General features: G+C 46.9%; 2 protein-coding genes and 1 pseudogene across 5 annotated transcripts in view; all 3 read right to left on the reverse strand.

The window, feature by feature from the left end:
• Nucleotides 1,509–14,648, reverse strand: Dsn1 (DSN1 component of MIS12 kinetochore complex). 4 transcript variants are annotated; one of them, NM_001025768.2, is given in 11 exon segments: nucleotides 1,509–3,711; nucleotides 4,140–4,227; nucleotides 5,008–5,155; nucleotides 6,211–6,288; nucleotides 6,671–6,730; nucleotides 8,504–8,594; nucleotides 9,675–9,747; nucleotides 10,678–10,751; nucleotides 12,769–13,092; nucleotides 13,407–13,432; nucleotides 14,552–14,648. In NM_001025768.2, coding segments are annotated over 10 exon segments (1,047 nt in total). In that variant the 5' UTR covers nucleotide 13,432; nucleotides 14,552–14,648; the 3' UTR covers nucleotides 1,509–3,625.
• Nucleotides 1,545–2,428, reverse strand: Rps2-ps10 (ribosomal protein S2, pseudogene 10; annotated as a pseudogene).
• A 3,220-nt stretch (nucleotides 14,649–17,868) lies between the features above and the next one.
• Mtcl2 (microtubule crosslinking factor 2) overlaps nucleotides 17,869–26,386 on the reverse strand; it is a 70,760-nt gene continuing 62,242 nt past the window's right edge. Inside the window, exon 15 of the mRNA XM_087655267.1 lies at nucleotides 17,869–26,068. Coding sequence (XP_087511393.1) covers nucleotides 25,922–26,068 — 147 coding nt within the window. The 3' untranslated portion in view covers nucleotides 17,869–25,921. The remainder of the gene's footprint in view (nucleotides 26,069–26,386) is intronic.

Here is a 26,386-nt window from a genome sequence, read left to right on the forward strand (position 1 = left end):
CCATTATCATTTGCTTTCTTGAGTATAACATGAGAATTGGTTACTCCACAAAAAACGACTGAACATGTTAATGACTCAACAGTGAAAGATTTTCGTTGTTAATTGTGCAAGTGCACGTGTGTGTGTGGGGGGGCAGTGATGTTCATATAAATGTAACAAATCCCACTAAAGCTGGAGCTACAGAATGTTAAGATAGGGCGGATTGGACACGAAATCCCAGTCCTCTGTAAGAACGGTGCATACTCTAAAACACCAACTCACCTCTCCAGACTAGAATCAAAATGTGGCCTGGATGTGCCGGCAACTTTTATGTCAATTTGAAATAACGTAGAGTCACTTGGGAAGAGAATCTCAGTTTTCTCGAAAATGCCACCAGCAAATTGGCCTATGTGGTGTATTTTCTTAGTGACTGATATGGGAGAACTCAGCTTACTATGGGTAGGTGGCCCTGGATGCTATAACAAAGCAGGCTGAACAAACCATGGGAGAACAAGCTGGAAAACAGCACTCTACTATGACATGTGGAGTTGAAAGACCCTTTCACTGGGGTTACTTATCAGATATTGACATTTGATTCATAACAGTAGTAAATTATAGTTATGAAGAGCAAAGTAATTTTGTGGCTGGGGTTCACCACAACATGAGGAACTTATGTTATTAAAGGGGTGCAGCATTAGGTAGGTTGAGAACCTATGGCCTGTTATCAGTTCCTGCCATCTTTCCTCAGTGAATTGTTTACCCAGAATTGTAGGATGAAACAAACCCAGGCCAGGCCCAAGCCAATCTGAATGAAGGCACAACTAGTATTGGTGGCCTTTTATTACATGATTTATATTTAATTGTTAACATTTACAAAGTACTGAACTGGCGCCAGTTTATCCTCAGTACATATTATTGGCTAAATTAGGAAAACTTTTCCAGTGTCCTATAAATGACACAAAAAACAAGGCCTCTCTTATAACGCTGTGATAAGCAGAAACAATGCTTGGAGCTCAATACCATTGAGACAGGCTAACGCAGTCTACTGGCCTCGAGGCTGCTGGGTAACCAAGAGCCTTCAACCCTTGACTCTCTTGCTTCTACTTCTTGAGTGCTGAGATCTAAGTTGTCATGCTTTGCTTTTTTACTGTTCTAGTCATTTTAAGTTGTTGAAGGCGCCATACACATCACCTACCTTCAAGTTTGAACACTTACCAGCAAATGTGATAGAATAAGGAAATGGAGGAAGGTGGTCAGTCACCTTTGGAGACAGATGATTTATCCCTCGGACAGATTAAACTGAGATGAAGACATGCTCCAAAGGCCATGCTCTTCATTAGTCTTCTCTGCTCTTGAAACAAGTCAGTAAAACCATCTTTGATTCGTAAATACTGGCCTTCTTGGAGGCTGTATGGTCTTCTTTGTTCTACTTTGGACAGTATCATGCTGTTTAATAACTAGGTGTTAACTGTCCAGGCTTTTTTATGCCCACCCCAAATTCCAAATAATGACATGGAGGCATTTATTTATTTATTTATTTATTTATTTATTTATTTATTTATTATCAGACTTAATTCACTTTATTTTTCTTGTATAAAAAGCCTTAGGTTGTAGCCACAACTGGAGCCTGGGTTCTCTGAACAAAGACTCTGGTGTGAGTTTTCACAAGATGATCAGTGAAATCCCTGATAAGGAAACTTGTTCTTTCCAGATAAGGATCAGTCTCTTTCCAGAGGTTGGGGGTCAGGTAGCTGTAGGTCTTGGAGGTGGCATCAAAGGTGGCCTTGGCAAAGTTGTCCAGGGTGGCAGTGCAGCCCCTGGCTGATGTGTAGCAGTCATCTATACCGGCCATCATCAGTAGCCTTTTCAGCACTGAACAGGCAATGTCAGTGCCTCTGGGGGCAGGGATGAGATGTACAGAGTCACAGTAGCCTGTCACCTTGCATGGAACAGTGTGGGGCTTGTCAATCTTGTTCCCCCGTACCCTCTCTGCACAGGGATGATGATGGGATCTTGGACAAAATGATGGCCCCTCAGATGGCAGTGGGTACCTCCTTGGAGAGCACTTAACACCAAAACCAATGTGACCACTGTAGTCCCCAGTAGCCACAAAAGCCTTAAGTCGGTCTGCTGACCAGTGGATGCTGCTTCTGTCCCGGCAGGATCTTCAGACCTCATCCTTTAGGGATGTGCCCAGGAAAGTCAATAATCAGATTCCTTAATGGGCAGGGAGAACAGGTAGATCTCTTTCAAGGACTTGATCTTCAAGGCGGCCCAGCTTGGTGATGGGGATCTACTCCTTGTCTTCAACTTTACCTCCATGGTCCTCAAGGCCTCGACCACAACCACTGCTGTATCCTCCACAGAAGCTGCTGCAGATTCCTAATCCTGAGCCCTTGGTCCTCCATCTGCACTGGCGACATCTAGCATTTGATGCTTTCCCAAAGAAGCTATACTTATAATGCTTTTGGCCTTGGCTTAGGCTAGTTCCCCAACTGGCTCTAGTTCACCAACTGGCTCTTAACTTATATTAGCCCACTTATACTATTCCATGTCTGCTGAACGGCTGGTTACCTTGCCTCAGTTTCATACATCCCACTTTGGGTGGCAAATCTCATGCGCCTGACTTCTTCCAAGTTCCTCTTTCTGGATGTTCTACTTTACTATCCTGCCTTTTGCTGTAGGCCAGAGGCTTTTTATTTTAACCAATCAGAAGGTGCTTTAGGAAGGCAGGGAAAGGCAGAGACACACTGTCACATAATGTACAAAAACATCACTCCAACAGCTAGACATAACTTAAATTTATTTCTAATCCAGACTTTATATGTATCTGCTTGAGCTCTCCATGTGGTATTCCAAATTAGATATTAGCTTTTTCACCTCATTAACTACTGTCTACTCATTTTTAAATCTTCAACAACATTGTTCTAGGCTTTTACTCTTTAAACGAATCCTTACAGTGTCCTTACAGCATAGCTTCTAACACCCTTCTAATGTTCTAGATAAGAGGTCAAGTGACTATATCTCAGTCACAGGAAATGACAACACATGGTTTTTAAAATACAGCTCACAGGGCTATTATGGTCCAGGTGCCACTCAGGAACTAGAACTTAAAAAGACAAAAACCATGGGGACTGAAGATGCAGCTTCATGAGAGTGTTTCCCTAGTACTCACAAAGCCCTGGGCTCAATTCTTAGGGAGGCAGGGGAATTCCCAAAGGAATTCAATTCAATATTAAAAACTAAAGCACTCTACAGACATTAGGACACTTCAGAAAATGGACATTTTAAAAGTGTCCACGCACACCCGTTATGTGACAACCTCCTATAATCTGCCTTTAGTCCCACACTCAAACTTTAGCATCAGTCTTTTATGACGACAATCTACCGTGGCCCCTAAAACATTGCCTTAAGGTTAGTTCTAGATGTCTTTGGATCGTTTTATGGGATGAAAAGCGCTGACCATGAAGATATTTAGAGCAATGGTTCTGAAGGTCATTTTAAGCATCTTGCACACTATTACAAAAGTGTCCTTAACACTCTCTTCTGGATACAGATATGCAGTCACTCAGGAACAGTGAAAGTGCTGCAGGGCCAGGACTTCCCAGCTGAGTGCTGTGAGGTAAGATCCCTGACAGGATCCTGATCACTGGGTGGTAGATGAGCTCTGTAGATGGAGCTTGAGCAGTTTTCGAGCAGGTGAAGAATCTAACTGCTCCATACTTCTCTTCTCTGCAGAGGAAAGGAGCCAAAAAATACATTTCAATTACATTCACACAAAATGTATCAGACAGAGTGCCAGACAGTGAAGGGTAGCAAATGACACATGAAGTCCTTGTCCTCAAGGAGATGGCAGTCTGGTAGGAAAGCCAGCATGGTGTGACAAATAAGACAATGGCTGGAGGAAGCCCGAGGAAAAACTATGGGAGAGCATCTGCAGTTTTACTTCATGCATCCTTGAAACTAAAGCTGTGAAAACACCAGGTATCTTCAATGGAGTGCATCTATGGAATTTACATCGAGGCATTCCTATCAACATTCAACTTCCTATGGGAAGTACAACAAGTCTAGGGACCTTATGCCTGGAAAAGCAGTTTGCATCCCAAGGAGAATCACATAGAGCCGACCCTAAGCTTGGTCCCCTCAAGGGATGCACTTACTGAGCTGTACTGACACCTTCTGGAGGTACTGAGTACTTTCATCCATGAAGGCTTGCAGCTGCTTCACTGCTCCTTGTAGCTCATCCATCTGCAGGGGAAAGGTCAGCGTGAGCTGCAGGGATTCGGACTCCCTGCACTGCCAGACCAGCTCCCTCCTGCTTTGGGCATTATGCCCTGGTCTTTCAGCCTGAACCGTTTATGGCAGACATTCTCTCTTGGCACCACTGAAACGCACCCCACGCCCTGCTCTATGCCCCAGGAGACTGACCCCCAAAACTCTACCCGTAAGATGCCAGGTCCTCTACTAGTCACTGTATGTAAAACGGCAGCCCTGCCTCTCCTGCACTGTCTACTCCTTTTATTGTTTTGTTGGTATCTAACATCATATATCTACTTTAAATTCTCCCGGTTTTCCCAAGGTAGAGAGATTGATGCCCTCTTTTAAGCTCCAAAGCTTGGGATTTAACTTGCATTTGGAGTATCCCCGAGGGCTACACTTTAAAAGGCTTGGTTGCTGCTACTCAAGTGTTTCCCCCATGAGGTGATGGGACCTTTAGAAGGAGTTTAGGTTCTTCAGAGTCTGACCTTGAAGTGGCTGTTAGGACCTGACCCTTACTCCTTCCCTCTTTTTCTGACCCCTTATCATGAGGGGAGGGATGTCCTTTGTCACATGTTCCCATCATAGTCTACTGCATGGCCACAGGTCTAAGTCAACTGGGTTTAAGCAACCATGAACTAAAGTCAGCAACCAAAGTAATCCAATCCTTCTTTTATGCCATGTCCGGTCTTGTCACAATGTCATAATGCTAAAAAAGATGACGAGTCTGGAAAGCGAGGTAATCAACCTAAGAAGCCCAAAGCAACTTACCACTAATTCCATATAGGCAAAGACTTCATTCTGACTCTGCACTATTCTCTGATAGTCGGGTTTCGTGTTCAGAACTTCCTTCTGGGAAGACCTGAGGTAGGCTGCCGGGTCCACATTCACTTCATTGATTTTGGTTTCAGTTGATCCTCTAAAAACAAAACAAAAATAAAAGACTTTTCCTGAATCATTTCCTGGAAACAATATAATAGAGCCTTTGAGAGAGAAACACTGTCCCCCTCAAAAGTCATGTTTCTTAGTCTCTTTATATCACTTCTGTAATATATCACCTAACTTTCTTTTCTTTTTCTTTTTTTTTTTTTTTTCTTTTTGGAGCTGGGGACCGAACCCAGGGCCTTGCGCTTGCTAGGCAAGTGCTCTACTGCTGAGCTAAATCCCCAGCCCCTAACTTTCTTTTTTTTAATTTATTTATTTAATGGATATGAGTACACTGAAGCTGTCTTCAGACACACCAGAAGAGGGCACCAGATCCCATTACAGATGGTTGTGAGTCACCATGTGGTTGCTGGGATTTGAACTCAGGACCTCTGGAAGAGCAGTCGGTGCTCTTAACCACTGAGCCATCTCTCCAGCCCCCCACCTACTATTTTACAGTTGCTTTGCACTTGAGATTTAGTTGAGGAGAAGCTTTCAAATGCCAGCCGAGAGGTTTATGATGCTACATTTAAAATCCTAGCAATCGGGAAGCTGAAACTACCCATGGCTGCCTTGTGAGACCATATTTTAAATGAACATAACTAGTTCAGAAGCTAAATGAACCAAAATCTACTGCTTTCCCGCCTCCGATTTAACTACCAAAGATGGCCGCTCACACCTTATACCTCCCAGGCCACTTCCTTCATGGCTGTTTTCATTAAGGCCTTAACCAAGGGACTCTCCTATCTACAGCTCAAATCCATGTGCTCACTAACGTTTCTTGAAGACCATTGTTGGCACAGTACCAGGTGAACAGGTGCAAGATGGCTATGTGCCCGTCTCCCTGAGCATTGTGAATGGTGGCCAAAACCACAACCTGGAAGCAGTTCTGTTCTGTCCTTTCCTTCCCACCAAGAACAGACACTTTAAATCGACTGGAGTATGAGAACAGATTCAACACTCAATTTGTACAAATGGATTTGAAAGAAACTTAAATCAAATTCCACGAGGTAAAAAGACAGTGGCTCCTTTCCAGTTCCCAGGTCTAACCTGGGCATCTCTTCAGGTGGAACCTCGTTCTGGTACTGCAGTAAGAGCCGATCCCAGGCCTGACGCTCTAAAGAAAACCTGTGGAATTTGAGAAGGGAAATTCAATTAACTTTCGCCAACATTTGTAATCACTCAGGGCAACAGTAAGTACTTTAGGCAGATAATCTGGTTATAAAATGCATTAAAACGTCGTTAAAGGATTAGAAAGCTCAACCGATTCAGAGGATATTAATTTAGTCAAATACTACACAAACTGCTAAGATCAAATTAACACCATTATTTCTAGACTCCACCCTATCAAACTGTCCACCAGGGCTGTTCATAAACCTTGCAACGTCTAAAGCAGACACACAAGTGCGCCCACCAGGTGCTCCAGGCAGGCTCTCCAGGTTTGGTAATTTAATGGAAACAGAACAAAGTTCAGTTTTCCCAGGAAGGCTAGGTTGGTCCTTTCACTTACTTTGTTATATATTCTTTCACCTCAGCTACTGATGCTTCCAGTGAGAAATCTGGTGCTTTTCTGGAATGAAGATGATATTATAGGATCAATATGAATCCTCTGTCAAACACTTGCTTTTCATGAGTTACATAATTTTAATAGCTCTAAAATATATTGTTTTTTATTGCTCAGAAAATGTTCTTGGTGGGGGGGCAACACAGTATCTACTCTGCACTTGTCGAAGCTAAGTGTTTTTTAAAATCTGTTTTTCTCATCAATTCCCATTAATATACCATGGAAATTAACCTTCCTAAAGACAGTTGTTTACTTTCCATAGCTTTAAAAGTCCATTGACTACTGCAAACAAAATTAAAGGCAAACCTTGGTTTTAAAAGAAACTTGGGCTTTTTTTTTTTAGGATTTATTATATTTATGTATGTGAGTACACTGTCACTGTCTTTAGACACACCAGAAGAGGACATCAGATCCCATTACAGATGGTTGTGAGCCACCATGTGGTTGATGGGATTTGAACTCAGGACCTCTGGAAGAGCAGTGAGTGCTTTAACCACTGAGTCATCTCTCCAGCCCAGAAACTTGGTTTTTAAGACTGCCTATGTCCTGGCTCCTCACAACGCAGCAATCTCTCATGGCTCAGCTCGGTTAGATGATTAGCTCTGATAGGAAAAAAGCAGGCACTGAAACTGCTGAACTACGAAAGATCCGTGGCTTTCCACTACTAAAGACAGATTAGCAGTGACGAAATTCTTGTCTACCAAGGCATGTGAACTGTATCTCTAGAAGAGATGCAGCAGTCTGTGCTTAAATACATAAAGAGGTTTGTTTTTTTTTTTTTTCCCGGAGCTGGGGACCGAACCCAGGGCCTTGCGCTTGCTAGGCAAGTGCTCTACCACTGAGCTAAATCCCCAACCCCTACATAAAGAGGTTTTGTTGGGCTAAAATATTTCATGTCTGATTAGAAATGTCACTCTTGAGAACTTGTGGAAGGGAAGACCTTGCATGAATTCCAAATTCAGATATAGTGCATGATTTGTTCCAGGGTGGAGTTAGAGTTGTGATGAAAGCCCCACCACCCTTGAAGGGCTACCAAAGGGATGATAACCTATTAACATAAATTTTACTTATGTGTATGTGTGCACATCATACAGTGTATGTGGAAGTAAGAAGTGAATTTAACAATGAATTCGCTTCCTTAAACCAAGGGAGGCATAGATAAAAATAAGTCCATGAGTCAGCTTGTTCAGTGAGAGTGCTTACCTTTCCCCAATGAGCCATCTTGCCAGTCCATTCTGTTAATGTTCTTGCTTGCAAAGATCATTTGAATGTGGCCCTCTGCATGGCAATCAGAGACCCGAGGAATGGTCCCCTCAATCTTTCTTTCCACAGCTGTCACTTTCCACTACCCAGCTTTTTTGTTTTAGTCCTAAAGTGAAACCATTAAGGTCCTCTCTCAACATTCCCTCCGAGACTATTCTACCGCTGACTTCCTGGATTACCACAGACTGAGACCGAATTTTCTGTGTTACCTCCTCTAAAACAAATATGACAAAGGGGACTTGACTAATTTATCACTATATCCCCTTCCTTGTCTAGAAGAGCCTGGTACAAGACAAGCATGGCAGTTCACGCCTGTAATCTCAACACGTGGGCAGTGGGTGTACAAGGGTCACCAAAAGGTTGAAGCCAGTCTAAACTACAGAGACCCTCTCTCAAGAAAGCAAAAATAAATAATTACAGAGTGTGGTGGAACATAGGTGCTGGATAGACTTATGTGAGCCACGGTTTAATTATAATCAGGTTTTCAATTAAGGACAGAAGGGCAATAGCGCTTACTCTTTTGAATCTTCAACAAAACATTTTTGTAGAGTTCCATCATTTCCCAGCCTGTCTGTAAAATGTTTCAATTCTTCAGAGAGAGAAGATGCTAGAGAAGATAAATTTATGTCATAAGATAGGAAGACCACAAATGGTCACAATAAGCAGATGACGAAGATATTAAGGCGTTTCCAGGTCTAGGGTCTCCTATCCCCTCCCGGCCCTCATTCACACAGAACAGTCATGTAATATGCGAAGACTTCTGGGGTTGAAGGTTAGCTCCCCGGCAGAGAACTTTCCTAGCAAGTTCAAGGTCCTGGGTTTGTGCCCAGCACCTAGGCATGGTTAGGATGGATTAAACAGTAATAGCCTCCATGGGCTCCTATGTTTGAATACTTGGTCCCAGTTGGTGGAAATTTGGGGGGAAAGACTGGGGGCTATCGTCTTGCTAAGGAGGTGTGTCTGTAGGTGTGGGTTTTGAGGTTTCAAAAGACTTGTTCTATTACTCTCTGCCCCCTGCTGTAGATCAAGATGTGAGCTCTCAGATATTTCTGCCACCATGCCTTTGCACTGGCATCATGTACTATAGTTCCCTGACACTGTAAGCCCAATTAAATATTTTCTTTTATAAGTTGCAGTGGGGGCTGGAGAGATGGCTCAGTGGTTAAGAGCACTGACTGCTCTTCCAGAGGTCCTGAGTTCAAATCCCAGCAGCTACACAGTGACTCACAACCATCTGTAATGAGATCTGATGCCCTCTTCTGGTGGGTCTGAAGACAGCTATAGTGTACTCATTTATAAGTTAAAAAAAGTTGCAGTGGTTGTGTTTTATCACAGTAATAGAAAAGTAACTATATGTGTATGGGGGGAGGGCAACAAAAATACCAAAGAAAACTTTATCCTTTTCTTTGGGTGGATAGCTAAATGGGAGGCAACTGGATAAGTGTTCTTATACTCTTCTCATGAAAAAGCAGTTAGATAGCTATATAATTTCACTTTTTCCCAAAAATGTCAATGCTATCATTGAAGAGAAAGCATCAGAGAAGTCAGGCAACAGTGAGAAATGCAGTGATAAGGAGCAATTTGTAATGAGGTGGGAACCTGGTTTTAGAGAGGACTGAAAACGTCCTGGCTGGCTCCAAAGGAAGGGATGAGAAAGGCCAGAGACCTGTCCAGCTTAACAACTCACCTTTGGCTCTAAAACATTCAAGGCTGAAGTCCTTAGTGTTCTTTAAGAAAGGTTCAAGTTTTTCAACAGAGAACTAAATAAATTTAAAAAAAAAAAAAAGGCACCTTTAGAACAACCAAAGTCTCCCAAGTAAGCTGTCTGTGGCTTCTTGTTACTATGAATTTCATGACAAAACTATAGACCCTAATTTTTTCATCCAACACTTTTTTTTTTCTTTTTTCTTTTTTCTTTTTTCTTTTTTTCGGAGCTGGGGACCGAACCCAGGGCCTTGCGCTTCCTAGGTAAGCGCTCTACCACTGAGCTAAATCCCCAGCCCCTCATCCAACACTTTTTATATAGATAAGTATATAAGGAAAACTTCTGTTGCTCACTCTCTCTACATATTTTAAAAATATATTTATATACAAATGTATATATTTATATATTACATATTTTATATATTTATACATACACACAAAGACATACTTTTTTTTTTTGTCTGTTTCTTGAAGTCTAGATTTCTCTGTGTAGTCCAGGCTATCCTTGAACTCAGAGATCTATCTAATAAGGCATGTACTGCCACACCTGGCTTATGCTTTGATTTTTAACTCAGGAAAAACAACGGTCATTTAATTCACACAAATAACTTGCTCCTCTAAACAGTCAGAAGCACCAAGGCCATGAAACACAACTTAAAAGAAACCCAAGTGCTTCTTACACTGATCTACCCTGTCGTTAGCATTGAAACGTCTACAGTAAAGGTCTGACCTCTCTCCATTCCCAACTCCCACCACTGCTGCCACGGAGCAGAAGAGACTGGGAAACCTCTCAGCCGCTCCCAGAGCCGCAGTAAGGCTCAGTGCAAAGACCAGTCAGCTGCCCAGGTGAAAACTGGCTTTTAAATAAATCACAGCATGGCAAAGCATCTTTTCCCGGGTTCATCGCTGATACTGATGTCTCCCTGAAGTTGTGACAATCATAGAGAACACAAATGAAAAAAACATCTGTTCCCTGGAAATCTTACCTGGAAGCTGGAGAGCAGGAGGGCGCCAAGCCGTTGGCTCTGTGCTAACTTCATACTGATTGACCTGCTGAGCTCTGACGTAAAATAGCATTCAATGAACATCAAACTTAGTCAGCAAAACGACAGCAGAACTGAAAAATCTCCTCCCTCTCCATGGAACCCAGCTTAAGGCAAGCTGCCTTCTGAGCAAGAACAGAAGTCTAATTTTTCCAAGCTCACTGAGGAATGAAGTTGGCATTCTCTCATGCATCCAAATTTGTAAGTGTTAATGGAATCTTTTCATGCATTACATTAAAATCTCATTTAACAGTGCATTTGATTATATCATAATGAAACCTATTGCTCTGAACGTCAATCAAAAAGCAAACAAGGGTGATGAAAATAATTTAGGCGAATGGTGGTGGCGCACACCTTTGATCCCAGCACTTGGGAGGCAGAGGCAGGTGGATCTCTGTGAACTTAAGGCCAGCCCGGTCTACAGAGCGAGTTCTAGGACAGGGCTACAAAAGAAACCTTTTCTTCGAAGGCATTTGTACAATAGGCACTGCAATGTGCTTCAGTACATAATCCAAAGAGCTGTCTTCTGGGGCTGGGCTGCTGCTCGGTGGTTGAACCCTTGCCTTGACTGTGCCTGGATTGAATCTTACCCTCAGCACTGAAAAGTAAAAATCATTTCTTCTAAACAATATAAGCTCTGCTTTATGAATGAAGGAACTCAATCAGATAAGGAAAGTGGACTGTCTGAAGACAGACTGAAGAAGCCATTCTTCAAACCCACGTATGCCAGCAGGGTCTGTAGCATGCTGCCTGTGGTGAGCTAATGTTAACAGCCAGCACCAGCTGAACACCTGCTATGCATGTCTCACTAAAACTTGAAGGCAAACATCTCTTATGTATTTGGGCTTTTTTTTGAAACATGATCTTGAAATATAGCCCAGTCTGGTCTTAAACTCCTGGCAATCCTCCTGTATCGGACTCCAAAGTGTTGGGTTCACAGGCAAGAATGGCCATGCCTGGCATCTGGTTAAGACTCTTTGCTCGAGGTTGTACAAGTCCCAGGAATGGACTTGGTGGTGCCTTACGTAATCATGCTACCAACCCAAACAGCTGTAAGACGTACATGCTCTATTCTCAATGACATCCACTTAAAACCAATTATCATATAGGAGGAAGTTGGCTTTAAGGAGTCTTGCCCTTCAGCTGAAGGTCTTTCTGGCTGTAAGCCTGGCAGGCAGCCAGGGATACCAGGAATATTACTCGTCTTATTACATGGGTGAGTCCTCGTTATATGAACTGATGCTCTGGAATGGGAAGGCAGGGCTAGTCACGGACGAGTACTCTCCTGGCACGTCTAGGCAGTAGAGCCCAAGGCACTACGACAGCCGTGTTTGGACTTAGCTGTTTTACTCAGGTCCCTTCCACACATGTGGCCACCTGAAAGGACAGTGATACATTAAAGGAAACCCCCGTGGCTTTAACACTGAGGGACCGCTATCCGCCAAGTGCGAGTGTTCTGAGGCTTTTTCCGCCCAGCATACTGAGGACTTTGAACACAGCGGAACTGAAGCTCAGGCTCAAACGGGGGACTAAATGTGGGGCCTCAGGCATGATAGCTATGTACCTCACCATTGAACTATATACCCATCCCCACCTAATGTCCTTTACGTGTATTTTCCTTCTGGGTCATTCTGGGTTAAAAAGGCTAGAATCAAGCAGGTCATCAGCCGTTGGCCTTCTGTCCAACTGTAGGGTATGAGACGCAGAGGAAACTCAAATCCCCAGCACCCCAGACAGGATGACGTGTTAAACGATTCACAACCAGAATCTCTGTTCATGGCAGCTAACACGTAAACATTGATTAATGCTAAACGCCCACTGGGTGTGTGGCACTGGGGTACATAACACAAGAATGTGCCTACAGAATTATCTCCATTGTACAGGTGAGGAAACTGAGGCTCAAGAAGGTGATGTGTTCAGAGCTGCATAGCTAAATGTCGCCAAGTCCTGTCTACCTGCTACACTTTCCGTCACTCATTTCCATGCCTCTTAGAGGGGCTGGAAATCCACAGTTTTATGTACACAGCACCCCACCTGTGATGCCCGGGTGAAAAGGAGCCAACGACTTCCGCCGGTTTATCTCTTTCATGCTTGCTCGCCTCCAGGACTGCCTTCTGTCTCTGTGACGGGCAGACTGTTCTTGAGGAGACAAATGAAAGGACCTCAACTGAGGTCCCTCCTGGGGGTCAGCACCACAACCTTCCCCCTCTCTGGGGCTCCGGCCAAGGTGGTTTTGTTCCTCTGAAGTGCCTTGTGCCATCATTTCCTGGTAGGCAGAGGATCGAGGCAATGCTTCCAAAGGCTCGAGACTTGGTTGCAATGGACGATCCTGAGTCTCCGACATCGTTGGTCCCTGGTCTAGCATTTGTCACAGAAAAGTCAAAATATAAAATCGAGCCTGCATCAGATAAGCACCTCAGTAAGTATCTGAGCAAAGGGTGACAAGAGAAAGTGTGCATGCCTACACGACAGCTTCCCAGGAGCCTAGGCAGAAGAGAAGGAGGAAGGAGGGAAACCTATTTCCCTGGTGATGGAAACACAGAGGGAGGCCTTTTTGCAAATCTGCACACCTGTGATTCCAAATCCACCAGGAGCTCAGGAGGATTCTTTGATAGTTCAGGAGCCTGAACCCAAAGCAAGAGGCACTGAATTTCACCATAACGTTAGCTCACCTTCTGATTTGGTCACCGAAGTCATCCTGGATGAAAAGAGGAAAACAGGAAAATGAGGTGATCTGTTCTGCACATTCCGGCTCCAGTCTCATGGGGTTTCACTATCCCATAACAGGCCTCATGCTTCAACTGCCCTCGCTTGCAGCCGATTGTTGGCAGGGGTCACTGACTGCTGTCTACGAGAACTAGGTACACAGAACCTATCTTAGTTCCCGATCACTTTGTGAGTCACTAGCCCCCAGTTCTGATGACAGCGTTAGGATCTTTGTTTTCCGATCTAGAAAACAAACAAAACAACCCCACATCATCGCTTCTTATTCTCTCCAGATTCTGCCATTCCGGAAATCCTACTTTTTAATCTCTGCACACGTCCTTTTACCCATAAGACAGATTCACCCTGCTCGACACTGCTTAAATATGAACTTAGTTCTCCGTGGCAGATTTGGTGGCCATACATCTTTTCTTTCTAGAACCGGCTGTAGACTGCCCCACACTCTCATTCCCAGCACCTGTCACAGACAACAGACTGAGAGAGGCAGGGAAGGGCATCCCTCCATCTCGCATGTAAGTCTCCTTCCCAAGACTTCTGAACGTGGAGGATGCTTGGTAAAGAAAAATGAATGGATGCTGAGGGACCATACTGAAAAGACAAAGAAGGGTCCTTCAAGGAGCTAAATCACCACAATCCTTACAGCTGATCACAGACTCAAGCTTGGACAACAGACACTTAAGAGCTTATGAGCCTGCACACGGCCTTCTTACATCATGCCATTCAACTCATTCCACAACTCTGAGTAAGATACTGTATCAGAAGGCCCCGGTTCCGTAGGCAGCCAGCCCGGAGCACAGCAATGCAACTCTTGCTGCCACCCCAGCCCTCTGCCCTGTCCGTGGCCACTATCAGGAGTCAGGGATGCCAACAGTGCCGGGCAGAGAGGAGTGGCCTTTCTTCAGGTGTCCTGTCACGAGAATGTCTCCTAGCCCCGGGGCCCGGCAGCTGGGAGCCGAGGGTGGGCTGGGCAGAGAGGCGGATCTGGGACAGCGAACCACATCCGGGGAAATGTCTTCGACTTCCGAACCCCAGAGTGACGCCCGTCCAGCCCAGCTCCCCTTCCCCGTTCCTGAAACAATAAATCCAAGGTCACCTCTGCAGACTGGGCGTCACCACAGAGGGTGGTCTTCCCCGTTAGTCTAGTTCCAGGTTCCGCGCTGCCGCAGCTACTTCCGAAACTCCCGCCGAATAACTGCGCATGCGCGGCGTACGGCTCCCGCGCTCGCAGGCACCACCCCCTGCCTCCTGGAGCGCATGCGTACTGTGGTTCAACGTTCTCGCCTTTAGCCCACCTAGTCCTAATGTTTTCACCCAAATCCGGATTAATTACCTTTGTATCTACACCCAGACCGGGGGATTGTCCTCTCCAAAGCAGCAGTTTGGTGATTTTCCTGCCGTAATCCTACCTGTGAAAGTCAGAATCTGGGGCTGTACTCCGGTTCCGGGCCATCACTTCTCCATCTATCTCTTTCTCCAAAAGTGTGAACAGTGACTTTCTCCGGGGAAAACTGGAGCTCCGAGCTCAGTTTGTCCCCTGACTACCTACTCCTGCTCCACGGGCCTCTCTCATGTTCCCTTAAGCCTCCAGCAAATTTCAAGTACACCCCTCGCCAGTGTTAATACTGTAGGCCACCCTACTGCTGCCACCCCATGCCAATTCTTGCCCCTGCTCCTTTGTTCGAGCATGCTTTTTGCCTGGAAAGCCTTTTCTTTCTCTTTCTACCCTTCTATGTTGACCCCAGATGTTCAGTGCTCCCAGGAGCCCAACCCATTCCTGCTCCATTGTCTCATGCCTGGAAGGGTCTTCTTCAGGACAAGATATAGAGGCATCGGAATGCCCCCACACATCAATGAAGTGATTCCTTTCAGATCTGAACCTTGTGAATTGAGAGTAGTACGAAAGAGTCCACAGGGCCAGTTGTGGTGGCGCATGCCTTTAATCCCAGTACTGGGAAAACAGACACAGGGATCTCTGTGCGGTTGAGGCCAGCCTAGTCTACATAGAAAGCTCCGGGCCAGCCAAGGATACATAATGAGACCCTGTCTCAAACAAAAGAAAAAAAATCCCCCAACGAAGCAGAAGATGGATGGCTGAAGCATAATTTTGGTAATTTTGGCCATTCTTTTGATGTAATTGTGGGCCCTCGCAAGTTTTCTGGTAAAAGGTAGAAATGTGTATTTCAGAAGTTTCTATTCCTGCCATTCTTGTCTAATAGTTCCAACAGCTGTCTGAAAGAGGTGTGTTCTTGATTCCCTGAATATCACTTTCTGGAACATGTGTTGATGTCCCCAAAACAGCTCAGTAGTCCCAGCCAGAGCTGGCTATGTTGGGGAGGGCTGCCTTGTGAAATCCAGTCTCAGTAAACATCCTTGCTTAGAATGCTTCCATGGCTCCCTTCTGTTCGTAAGATGCATACAAATCCTTTCCCTGTTCCCTATCAGACTTTCATTTCTTGAACTCATACCTCTCCCCTTTTCTGGTTACTTTAAAACAGCTTCTCATATACCCCAGGCTGGCCAAAGATGACACTAACTTCTGAGCCTCTTGCCTTTCCCTCCCAAGTATTGGGATTACCAATGCATGCCGGCATGCCTGTCTTTGCCTCTTTTTTCCAGGCCTTTAGGCATGCTTTCCCTCTCTGAACTTCTCCTGTTTCCTGCCTATAATCCATTACCATCTGCTTGACATCCCAGTGTTGGGTGTGCTCCCTGGGGCTCCCCAATTATGTAATTGATGCTTAATACCTTATTTCCCAAGCCCATTATTATAGCCTCCATGGCTAGCATGGGTCTGGCTGTTGTTAGCCACCCCTCCCTCCCAAAAGAGAAGATCTCTAAAACTGTTAGGTCTCAGGCTGTCCGAATATCCAGAGCTAAAACTGGATTGTAGGAGGATTTCTGGCAGTTAAATAAAAACCAGCATTCCTCCGGAACTGGTAAAACTGGTTCCCATCAGCCAAAGGGACATATGGCAACCTGCGGTGGCACTAAACAATTTAGCCAAGCCTATGCTGCTCTCCAGGCTCCCTCACCATCGAAAGTATCTATTGCACTGGCTAGTCCTCCCCAGACTCCTCTCACTGCTCTATTCTCTTTGTATTTTGCTGTCTCCACTGTTCTCTCCCACTTCTGAAGCCCTGGCTATGTATGTTCAGTCTACTTCTTTCTCTTCTCTGAACTACCCCAGACACCTCTGGCAGTCCAGTCTTATATTTACAATAAAAACCTTAACCATATTATGGAGAGGTCTGGTTGGCAGCTTCTTTTTTTCTTTTTAATATTATTTATTTGATGTATATGAGTACACTGTCACTGTCTTCAGACACACCAGAAGAGGGCACCAGATCCCATTACAGATGGTTGGGACCTACCATGTGGTTGCTGGGAATTGAACTCAGGACCTCTGGAAGAGCAATCAGTGCTCCTAACCACTGAGCCATCTCTCCAGCCCCTGGCAGCTTCTTTACTGAGTCCCTCACATACAGTAAACAGTGTCCAAGATGACCCCAATGACCAAAGCTTTTCCTGGAGTGTAGTTTCCTCCTACACTGGAAACAGCTAATTTATATAACCAGTAAAATATCTTAGAAATGTAACTTTTAAGGCTTAACCATAAAAGACATTGTGATTTCTGCCCTGCCCTTTCAAAGACCCTCCCCCGCCCCCGTCCCACACACACAAAGCTAGTGGCTACACTGTAACACACAAGGATCTCTCCCTGTGGAGAAAATGAGTCTCTTACTTGACAGCCAGCACTGACTTGCCAGGTTTGTGAATTAGCTATTTCGTAAAGGACTTTTTCAAGCTCCGGTTAGAAACACAAGTACCTCAGGCAGGCTGCCTGGGACTAACGCTCTCTGCTAGACTGCCTGCCTAACATGCATGAAACAGCCCCTGGGTTCCATCCCCAGACACACGAAAGTACAAATACTCACAGCCTGGTTGGTTTCTGATCGCATGCCTCCAGAAACACCGAAGTAGAACTGCCCGGCTCCCAAATCTTCAGCCCGTAATGTGGTAGAATAGGATACATTTGGGGTATTAATTCCACACTGTAATGCCTAAAAGTATCTTTTCCCCCCATAATAAATTATTGGAAGTATGTTACGGAAAAGCCTGATTCTATTTTTCTCCTTCTTGAATGTTCTGCACTTGTTCCTCAGTTGTGGTGACACACACTTCCTGAGAGACACTGAGTTACCAGCCATGAGCCACCAGAAGCCCCCTCCCGACACCCCACCGTAGTGGTCCCATCTAGGTGATTCCAAACTAGCCAGCTGGCTCCAGTTTTCCCCTCCTCCTAAGAAACTCCAGGTGGAATGGTGTCAGCTTTCAAATGGGCTCACCACCTCCCCCATCCCCGCACCCCCCTCCCCACCTCTCTAGGGAAAAGCAGAGAGCAGGCAACTGTTTATATGACATACTTTATTTCCAATCTACAACCATTAAAAACACTTTGTAAGTTTACACTGTACAGTTCTCATATCTGAAATAAGACACAGGGCAAAGACAGCTGGTGGACTAGATGCCGTCCTACCACCCAATATGTCCTGGGAAGGAGCCTTTAAAGATAGAAAGGCGGAGGGGGGCAGTGGAAGGGAGAGGAGGAGGACAGAACAGAGGAAGGGAGAGGTGGATAGTTGGCCCAAGGATGCCCTTGGTCCCTTCCCTCCTGAGGGGTCCGGCAGGGCCCACGACTGCAGGACCCTCACCAGGAAACCAGGCTGAGCAGGAAGGGGCTTCACAGTATTGGCCAGGTTGAGGAGGGGAGCAAGATGGAGAGGAAAGGCTCTAGCTCTTCCCTAGGCACTGGGGGTTGGGACTGATTTTTGGCACTGTCTACATGGAGTCCCTGGAATCAGGAGGATGAGGAGGTGCAGCATGGGAGTGTACACAGGATTTTCTTCTTGCAGCCTTGGGTTTCTTTCTTTCCCTTTGGATAGAGGCCCTCTGGCAATGGTGAGGATTCAAATGGATAAATGAAAAGGGTCCTTCTTGCCTCCTGCTTCCAGGGACTCTCCCTCCCCCTTGCCTGCTGTGATCAGCTATGCAGCTTTCCTGAAAATCCTGAAAGTGGGGATGGTGAGCTGGGCTGAAATGGAGCCAAAGAGATAATAGGAAAACTTCAAGACTGCTGCCCTCACTCCAGCTTCCAGAAAGAGGAAAGTGTTGTTTTGTTTGGGGCCAGAGGCCCTGAATCTAGGACTCCCATTGACTGGTTGTTTCCCCTTGTCCTTGGCTCAGGCCAGCCCCAGTTCCTGCCCAAGCTGCACTGAAAGCTCACCTGGGGCCACAACCTTGCTGTTGGCAAACTTGTCCACATCAGAACGACTGGAGGCTCTTTCGTACCCCAGCCTGCTGGGTCTGCTTCAGTGGGGCCAACAATCTTCACTTCTGTCAATGTTCCTGGTGATGTTTCCACTGTGGGAATGGAGTTGTCAGTGGTGCCCCAGCCGCCTTGGCAACCTGGTACCTCCCAAGGAAGCCACGTTGGCAATGTCCAGTTGCAGAGGCACCAAGAGGTCTGGATAGATGCCCCCTGGGTGGAGAAGTAAACTAAGGCACAGAGATCAGTGGTTGAGCCAAGAGAAGAACAAGGGTTGTCCGGGCCCAGTGGATCCAGGGGAGGCTCCAGAGCCCCAAAACCCAAAGGATATTTGGGGTCCATAGGGTCATCCTAGTGCTCCTATGAGGACCATAAAAGGGGAGGCTCAAACTTGGGATAGGTTTCCAGATTGCCAGCTGAGGTCTCTCTTCATAGAAGTGGCACCGGTGGCTTTTCATGTGGTGTGACAAGGAAGCCGGACTCAACTGCCTCAGTTCTTCCAGGATATTCAGAGAAAACCGGGAAGCTAGTGAAGGGCAGGAAGGGGAGGCCAGGTCAATGGGGTAGGCAGAGAGAAGAGGATGGTCCCAGGGGCATGAGGAAGGAAAGTGGTCAGGTGGAAAGCCTGGAGCAGGGACTGTGGCCCAGGACCATGTCCTCGGTCCCCTCTCATGGATCTATGGATTCTGCAAACTGCAGATGCTGTTGGTTCAGGGGATTTGGTTCTGCCGAGATGAGCTGATTTGCAGGGGAGAGCTGATGGGATGGACAGAGAGGCACAAAACAAAAGAAAGAGAGGTCAAGCTTGCCCCACTTTATACCAAAGCCACAAAAAGTGGAAAGAGAAGACTCAAGGATGAACAAATAGCAAGTCTGTCCGTGTCTACTATGCATCCTCCCAGTGGAAGGTGATGTTATTGGGAGACTGAGGACAGGGAAGACAGGAGGCAGAGAGTGATGAGTCTGAGGAGGAGGACTGGAAGAGATGGAGAAGTATGATCCATGGAAGAAGCAGTTAGCTTTAGTGAGAGAAAACACAAAATTAACACAAGACGGGATAATTCCAGATCTGAGAGCAAACCTTGGAATCGGAAGACAGACATGCCACTTCCCCGATGAGGTGAGCATGTGAGTTTGTTGGCACAGGGAGGAGACAGCCGAGGTCACACACAAATCCACAGGAGGGAACAGTACTTAAGAGGACACAGGAGGCTGAGGGCTAGTGCTATAGAGAGCCTAGGGCTCCAAAGAAAACCTGGCCCTAGGCTAGGACCACTTCATCTGGTGGCAGGAACCAGCTAAGAAGTAGTGACAGGAGGGAGACTATGGATAATGATGAAGGAGGAGGGGAGGTGTGTGAGGAGGAAAGTGAACCCCAACAAAGATGGGGGTTCAGCTACACCCCCGGAGCATCCCTCAATCACTATGTATAGAATCTTCGGTGAGTCAGGAGCTCTGGGATGTGCTGGCCCCTTGCTCAGAGGCCTTGGGCAATCCACGGGCCCTTGTCCACATGTAAAACACAAAGTGGTGAGACACAGATGATAAATACTGGGGTCTATCTACTTGAGTACCTAAAACAGGCCAGTGAAGAAGGGAGAAAGCAGACCAGAGGTCACCCGGCCTGGGGCAGAAGTGGGAGTCACTGTGTAGGTTAGTTAGGAATTATTATGGGGGTGTGGTATTTCAGTTTGGGGCCAAGAAGAAGTTCTGGAGACAGCGGTGGCTAACACAGCATTGAGAATGTAAAGGACACTTAGGGCCGGGGTGATAGCAAATGCCAACGGTGACAGAGGCAGAAAGAGTTCAAGCTCATCCTTGGATAGTGAGTTGGAGGCCAACTAATGATACAAGAGCCTCTGTCGCAAAGTAAATACTTGTTAAAAAGCCTCTTAGGTGCTTGAGACGTAACTCTGTGGTAAGATGCTTGCCTCGCCTGCACTAGGCTCTGAGTCTCATTCCCAGCTTGTGCAAACTCCTGCACATACGCACACAAAAGGACAACAGTAGCGTTTTAAATTGTGAGCAGGTTGGCGAGCTTCTCCTCCGGTCCCTGTCCATTTAAGGCCAATGAGGGAAGGAGGTACAGGCTACTGAGGGGCTCAATGGCTATAGTATGGTCAGATTCACTCAGATTTATACAGATTTGCATCAGCTTTTCTTATATTTTTGGTTGTGAGCCTAGCCTTTAACGGCTGAGCCATCTCTCCAGCCCATTTTTTTTTTTTTCATCAGCTTTTCTTAAAGGAACAGGCATCATGTATTTGGTCTTCTCCACAGCCACCACTTTATAGCTGGGGAAACAGGCATAGACTAGCCATGTGATTTGGCCAAAGTCATTCAAACTGGTGGCAGTTTATTATTTTGTAAATCGTCTTCTGGAAAACTCGTCTCATCTTGGGCTAACCTGGTATTACACCAATCAGCTCCAGGGTCTTTAAAGAGACCTCAGGTTCTACATTGGTTTGTCTCTGGGAGCGATCCTGATTGGCTGATGAAAGAGATAAAGGCCCGACTTCTCTTCTTACCATGGCCTCTAGGAAACTCGAGAATGAAATTGAAGGCTGGGTATGGTGGCGCATGCCTGTAATTCCAGAATGTGGGAGGCAGAGGCAGGAAAAATCACCACAAATTTAAGGTCTACACAGCAATTTCCAGATCCGATAGGGATACCCAGCAAGATCGTGTCTAAAAACAAAAACAGACGAACAAAAAACAGGGGGAGGAAGGGAGAATAATTTAAATTTGGTAATTATGGGGATTATAGCAGGTAGACTGGGGGAATAATTGTTTTTCTTTTTCTTTTTCCTTGGCAGTGCTCTACTCCTGTGACACACGTCCTTAGTTCTCATCCTCTGATTTTCCCAGTTTTGTTTGTTTTCCAAGAGTAGGGAGAGAACCCAGGGCTCACACATGTGAAGCAAGCATCAACCACTGAGCTACCACCACTTTCAAAAATCCTTGAGATAAGACCTCAGAAAACTGCCAGAGCTGACCTTGAACTCACTCCATTTCCCAAACAGGCTTTGAACGTGATCCTCCTGTCTCTGCCTCCCAAGTAGCCAGGATTAAAGGCCAGGATTAACCAGCCTTTCTAGCTTTGCTTAATGAAACATGACTAAAATGGAAGACTGTTTTTGATGCCCTTTGAAAACCCTTGGAATAATTTACCCAAAGCAGAGTTCGTCTACGACACCCTCACCCCCCCCAAATCACAGCTCAGTGCTCAGGGCTCTCGTTCAGGACCTACACTATGAGCACTAACTCAAAATGCAAGAGTTATGAATGGCTGGAATTTTGAATGTTAACACTGGTCACTGGTGCTTAAGGATCTCCAGGGGGCTAAACCCACAGGACCTCTGCCCAGAGGCTGGGGTCAGGTCTGGAAATCTGTACCAAGAACTTGCTCTCAGAGGTTTGGGTGCAGTGGTCCCTGGGCTACCCTCCGGAACAAAGGTCCAGAATTGAAAGCCTGCCTCTGGGTTTGGCAGTGGCGAGTTTGGGATGCTTTGAATCTAGCCAGCGTCCCAGTGAGTTTGTACAGAAAGCAGGGAAGAACCCAGCTATTAAAGTTGATGACTTCCTGGTTCAGGGCTCCAGGGCAAAAAAACGGTTTTCCCCTTTGTAGAATGAGAACACTAAGCCCTGTCCTGTCAAAACTGCCCCTCAAGAGTTGCCCTTGAGAGACTAAGGAGGGATGAGGAGATGGTGCTGTGACCTCTAAACAATACAGTGCTCCAGGGAGGACGGTTGGAGGGATGTTTGCTATTGCAGTGAGGAGGGAGAGGGAGGCAGTGAGCAACTGAGGCTGGAACTCTGGGTGAGTGGTAAGAAGCCTGGGGAAGGGACAAAGCTGAGAGGCAGATGTGACTATGAAAGATACATAGTGCAGCATGGTGGTGCCAAGAAGGTCAAGTCTTTCAAGTACTCGGTTTTGTCACCGGAGGCCAGCTGGTAAATGAATGTCCCCGGAGAGGCCAAGAGACATAGCCCAATCGGAGCTCCTAAAGAACAAGATCTTTAGAGACCAGCCTTGGTGGGAGAAGGACTGGGAAGAAGGCTACGGGGCAAAGGAGAAGGGATGCTGAGGCCTTGTTCAGTCAGGGGCCTCAAAGAGCTCTGACTCTCATTTCAACACCAGTCACCACTGCCTCTGAGATGGTCTCATTTGGTTTAGCCCTGGGAAGAGGTGAGACATAGTTTGGTTTCACTCATGTAACTTAACTCACCCTCATGCCCCCAGCCAACCTGTGTCAACCCTGTGGGCACAAGCCAGGCAATCTTTTAGAGGATGGGACCCCAGGGCTCCTTGGGACATTGGTTCAGGAAGTAGAGTAGAAGCTGAAGAAGGAAGAGGAGGAGGAGGAGGGGGAAAGGGTGGAGGAGGAGGAGGGAGAGGAGGAAGAAGAGAAAGAGGAAGAAGAGGAAAGAAGAGGTGAATAGAGAGAACACAGGCAGGAAGAAGGGCAGAGCTCCTTCCCATGACCCCCCAGGCCTCAAGGGGCATGCCCCATGGAAGCCAGGCAGTTTTCTGCTTTGGGAATGTTACCAAGACATAAAAGGCATTTTGAAGAAACAAACTTAGAAATTACATTTCAAAAGAGTAGAGAGATTTACAAACCAACCCTTCCACCCCACCCCCAAAGAAAACAGAACCAGTTACCAAGTAAAATGCTAAAGATCAAACCAAACCAATATTTACACGGAACATTTTCAACCCCATCGAGCCCTATGTCCAGAGGCTTCCACAGGGACAGTGACAAGCGGTCTTGCACGGTGGCAAGCAAGAATTAGAAACGGGGACTGAAAAACAAGACCTGGAGCTTGCAACACCTGTTGGGGGGCCACAGGAGCTGAGACAGTGGAAATGCGCAACCCATACAGAGACGGTGGTAAGGCTGAACGGCCCCTAAGCCCTGAGGTTCAGGACTACGGGGACTTTTCTCCAAGCCTCCCAAGCTCTCAGCAGCTCTGGGAGGTGGCAGAAGGCCTCTGGTGGCTTGTGGCCTGGTGTGGTCCCCTCAGTTAGAAATAATGTTAAAGGGGCCTCTGACCTCTTAGAGGAGAGCAGTAGCATCCTGGAGGGACCTGGCCCACGGTCCACTGGCCTGCTGACTATGCCCACGCAAGGTACTGGGCATGAGTCAACAGCTGTTGGAAAGCACTGACCCTGATAAACTGCCCATAGGGAATGGGGTCGAGGGGCTTTGGGTAACTGGCCCAGGTGTTTCTAAGAAGATAGCCTGGGTACAGGTAGGTGGGAGTGTAGAGGCAGCTCCCTAGTCCTGGAGCAAACCAGCTATGCAGCTGGCTCTCTGCCTTTCCGAGGGGACCTCTGCACAAAAGCTAATCCATCCCTGGATGAATCCGGGTCCCCGGTCAGGAACAGGAGGGCGGCACATCGCATGTGTACAACTGACATTGGTTCCTTGGCACCGAGGGGAGGCATATGAGCCCTCCCCATGCCGCAGTTGAGTTATACTGGTGTGGTTCAGGCGACTCCTAGGGGTGCAGGAAGGACAGGCAGTAGAGCTTGGGTTTGAGGAGCCATGAGTGGCTATAAGGCTAAGAGAAGGGCTGGTGAACAGGCTGGCAGGCTGGTAGACACTCTCAGATCCATGTGCAAAGCTGCAATAGACAACATTCTACAAGTCCCGTCCTGTTTTCCTGCGAGTTAACTTCGGGAACGTGGGAGGGTCACTGTGCTCGGAACAGAGCTGCAGTCATCTGTTTGACTCATGAGAAGAGGTGTTGGAGGGAAGGACGGGATGAAAAGGATCATGGGTGATGTCTGGGGAGTGAGGACATCATTCTGGCCTGCCGTTGGTCTGAAGCATTTACAGTCTGGCCTGTGGAGGCCGGGCCAAGTACCGGGCGATGAGGAAAGTGTAGCACTCTGAGACTAAACGGCCGGTGGTATTGGAGGAACAAGGTGCAGAGCCCCTGCTCTGCCGAGGGCCCTTCTGACAAAACCAGAAGACCTGAGTCTGGTGCTGAGCTGCCTCAACCACATGGAGGACTCCATGGTGTCACAAGCCCCACACTGTCCCAGAGGCAAGAATACCTCTAATAAATTACCTTAGGGGCTCTGAGGTGGGAGGGGATAAGTTAAATTATTAAAATAAAGTAAATCACCTTAAATATTTATAGTATGAAAAATTCAAATAAACAATCTAGTCAATAAACAATGTAGGCCCTTGTCTTGGGCTGTGTCCCGGGACACTGGCCTCTTGGCGCTCTCTCTGGTCTGAACTAACAGTCTCTCCCAGGGAGCCTTTCTGCCCTCTGCCTGCTGCAAGATTGTGGTACCCATCCCTGCTACCAAGAAAAAGGTCCTAGGGAGGAGGGCATGGCATGTAGGCATTTACCTCAGCTGTTGAGATGGGTGCTACCCTTTTCTGTTCTCATCGAGTCTCCTACGGAAGTTGGACCTTCAAGTCCCTAGGACAAAGGAGTTGGCACTTCTGGCCTGCTACTCTGAACCTTATGTACTCCTACCTGCCTCCTGGTTCTTGCTACATATGGGCACAGGCAGGGGGATCCAGGGCTCCAGGATTCCAAGTGGACTTGGCCCTGAATTCTGCTCTATCATGTTCCCCTTCCCTACTCCAAGAAGGCCTAGCAACCAGAGCAGCAGGGATGAGAGGAGGGAGCAAGAAGTGACAGTCACACCCAGGCCCAGCTCTTCTGAGAGCCTCGAGCTGGGCCTTAAGCAGAGTGGAATCCTCACAGTGGCTTCTCCTCCACATGTGGTCAGTAGGGAGCATCTCTGCCAGCCCTGTTCCTAGAGCCTGGCCAGAAATGTCTCTTTTTCTGGATCCTTCTAAGACGTGGTATGGGTGGTACCAGGCCCCCTTGAGGATCCAGAGCTGACTTGCTAAGCTCTTCGGGTGCTTTTGAGGCCCAGTTCTGGTCACCCAGGTTTAGTCTTTCTCCTTGCTCACTGCCTTGCCCTGGAAATCAGAGGTCACTTCCCAGCAGTCAGCAAGACACCTCGCTTTACCTTAATGTGAAAGCTCTTCCCTGGCAGTGGCACAGCTGCTGTTCCTCCTGGATGGATTGAGGCTGAGGACATGACCCCTTGCCTCATCTCCAGGGTCTGGGCTGCTTGAAGCAGGAGCTTGGCTGCTCTGTGCCTCACTGGGGAGCTGCCCTCTCCTCCCCGCCCCAGCTTGACTCTGAAGGGTGCAGCCTGCACTTGGAAGGAGAGTGACGGATGGTGTTTCGGGATGGGCGGATGAAGCAGGAGGCAAGCGACTGGGCACTACAGTCACAGACAGCATCCTGGGGAGAGAAAGAGAGAGATCAGGAGCAGCCTGAGGCCTTGGCTACAGTCACCCAGGAGCCAGGACTCAGCTCCGCGTCAGGGGCTGAAACTCTGCTCTAGACCATGCTTCTCATACCAGGACAGCAATGGATCCACATTCTAATAAAGTCTGCATGGCACACAGAAGGCAAGGGCTGTCCAAGGTCGAGATTCTCAACAATCTACACAAACAAGATGTACTGGCTGGTTTTGTGTGTCAACTTGACACAAGCTGGAGTTATCACAGAGAAAGGAGCCTCCCTTGAGGAAATGCCTCCATGAGATCCAGCTGTAAA

The sequence above is a fragment of the Rattus norvegicus genome, chromosome 3, assembly GCF_021556685.1.
Source record: "Rattus norvegicus strain SHRSP/BbbUtx chromosome 3, alternate assembly SHRSP_T2T, whole genome shotgun sequence".
NCBI classification, from domain to species: Eukaryota; Metazoa; Chordata; class Mammalia; order Rodentia; family Muridae; genus Rattus; species Rattus norvegicus.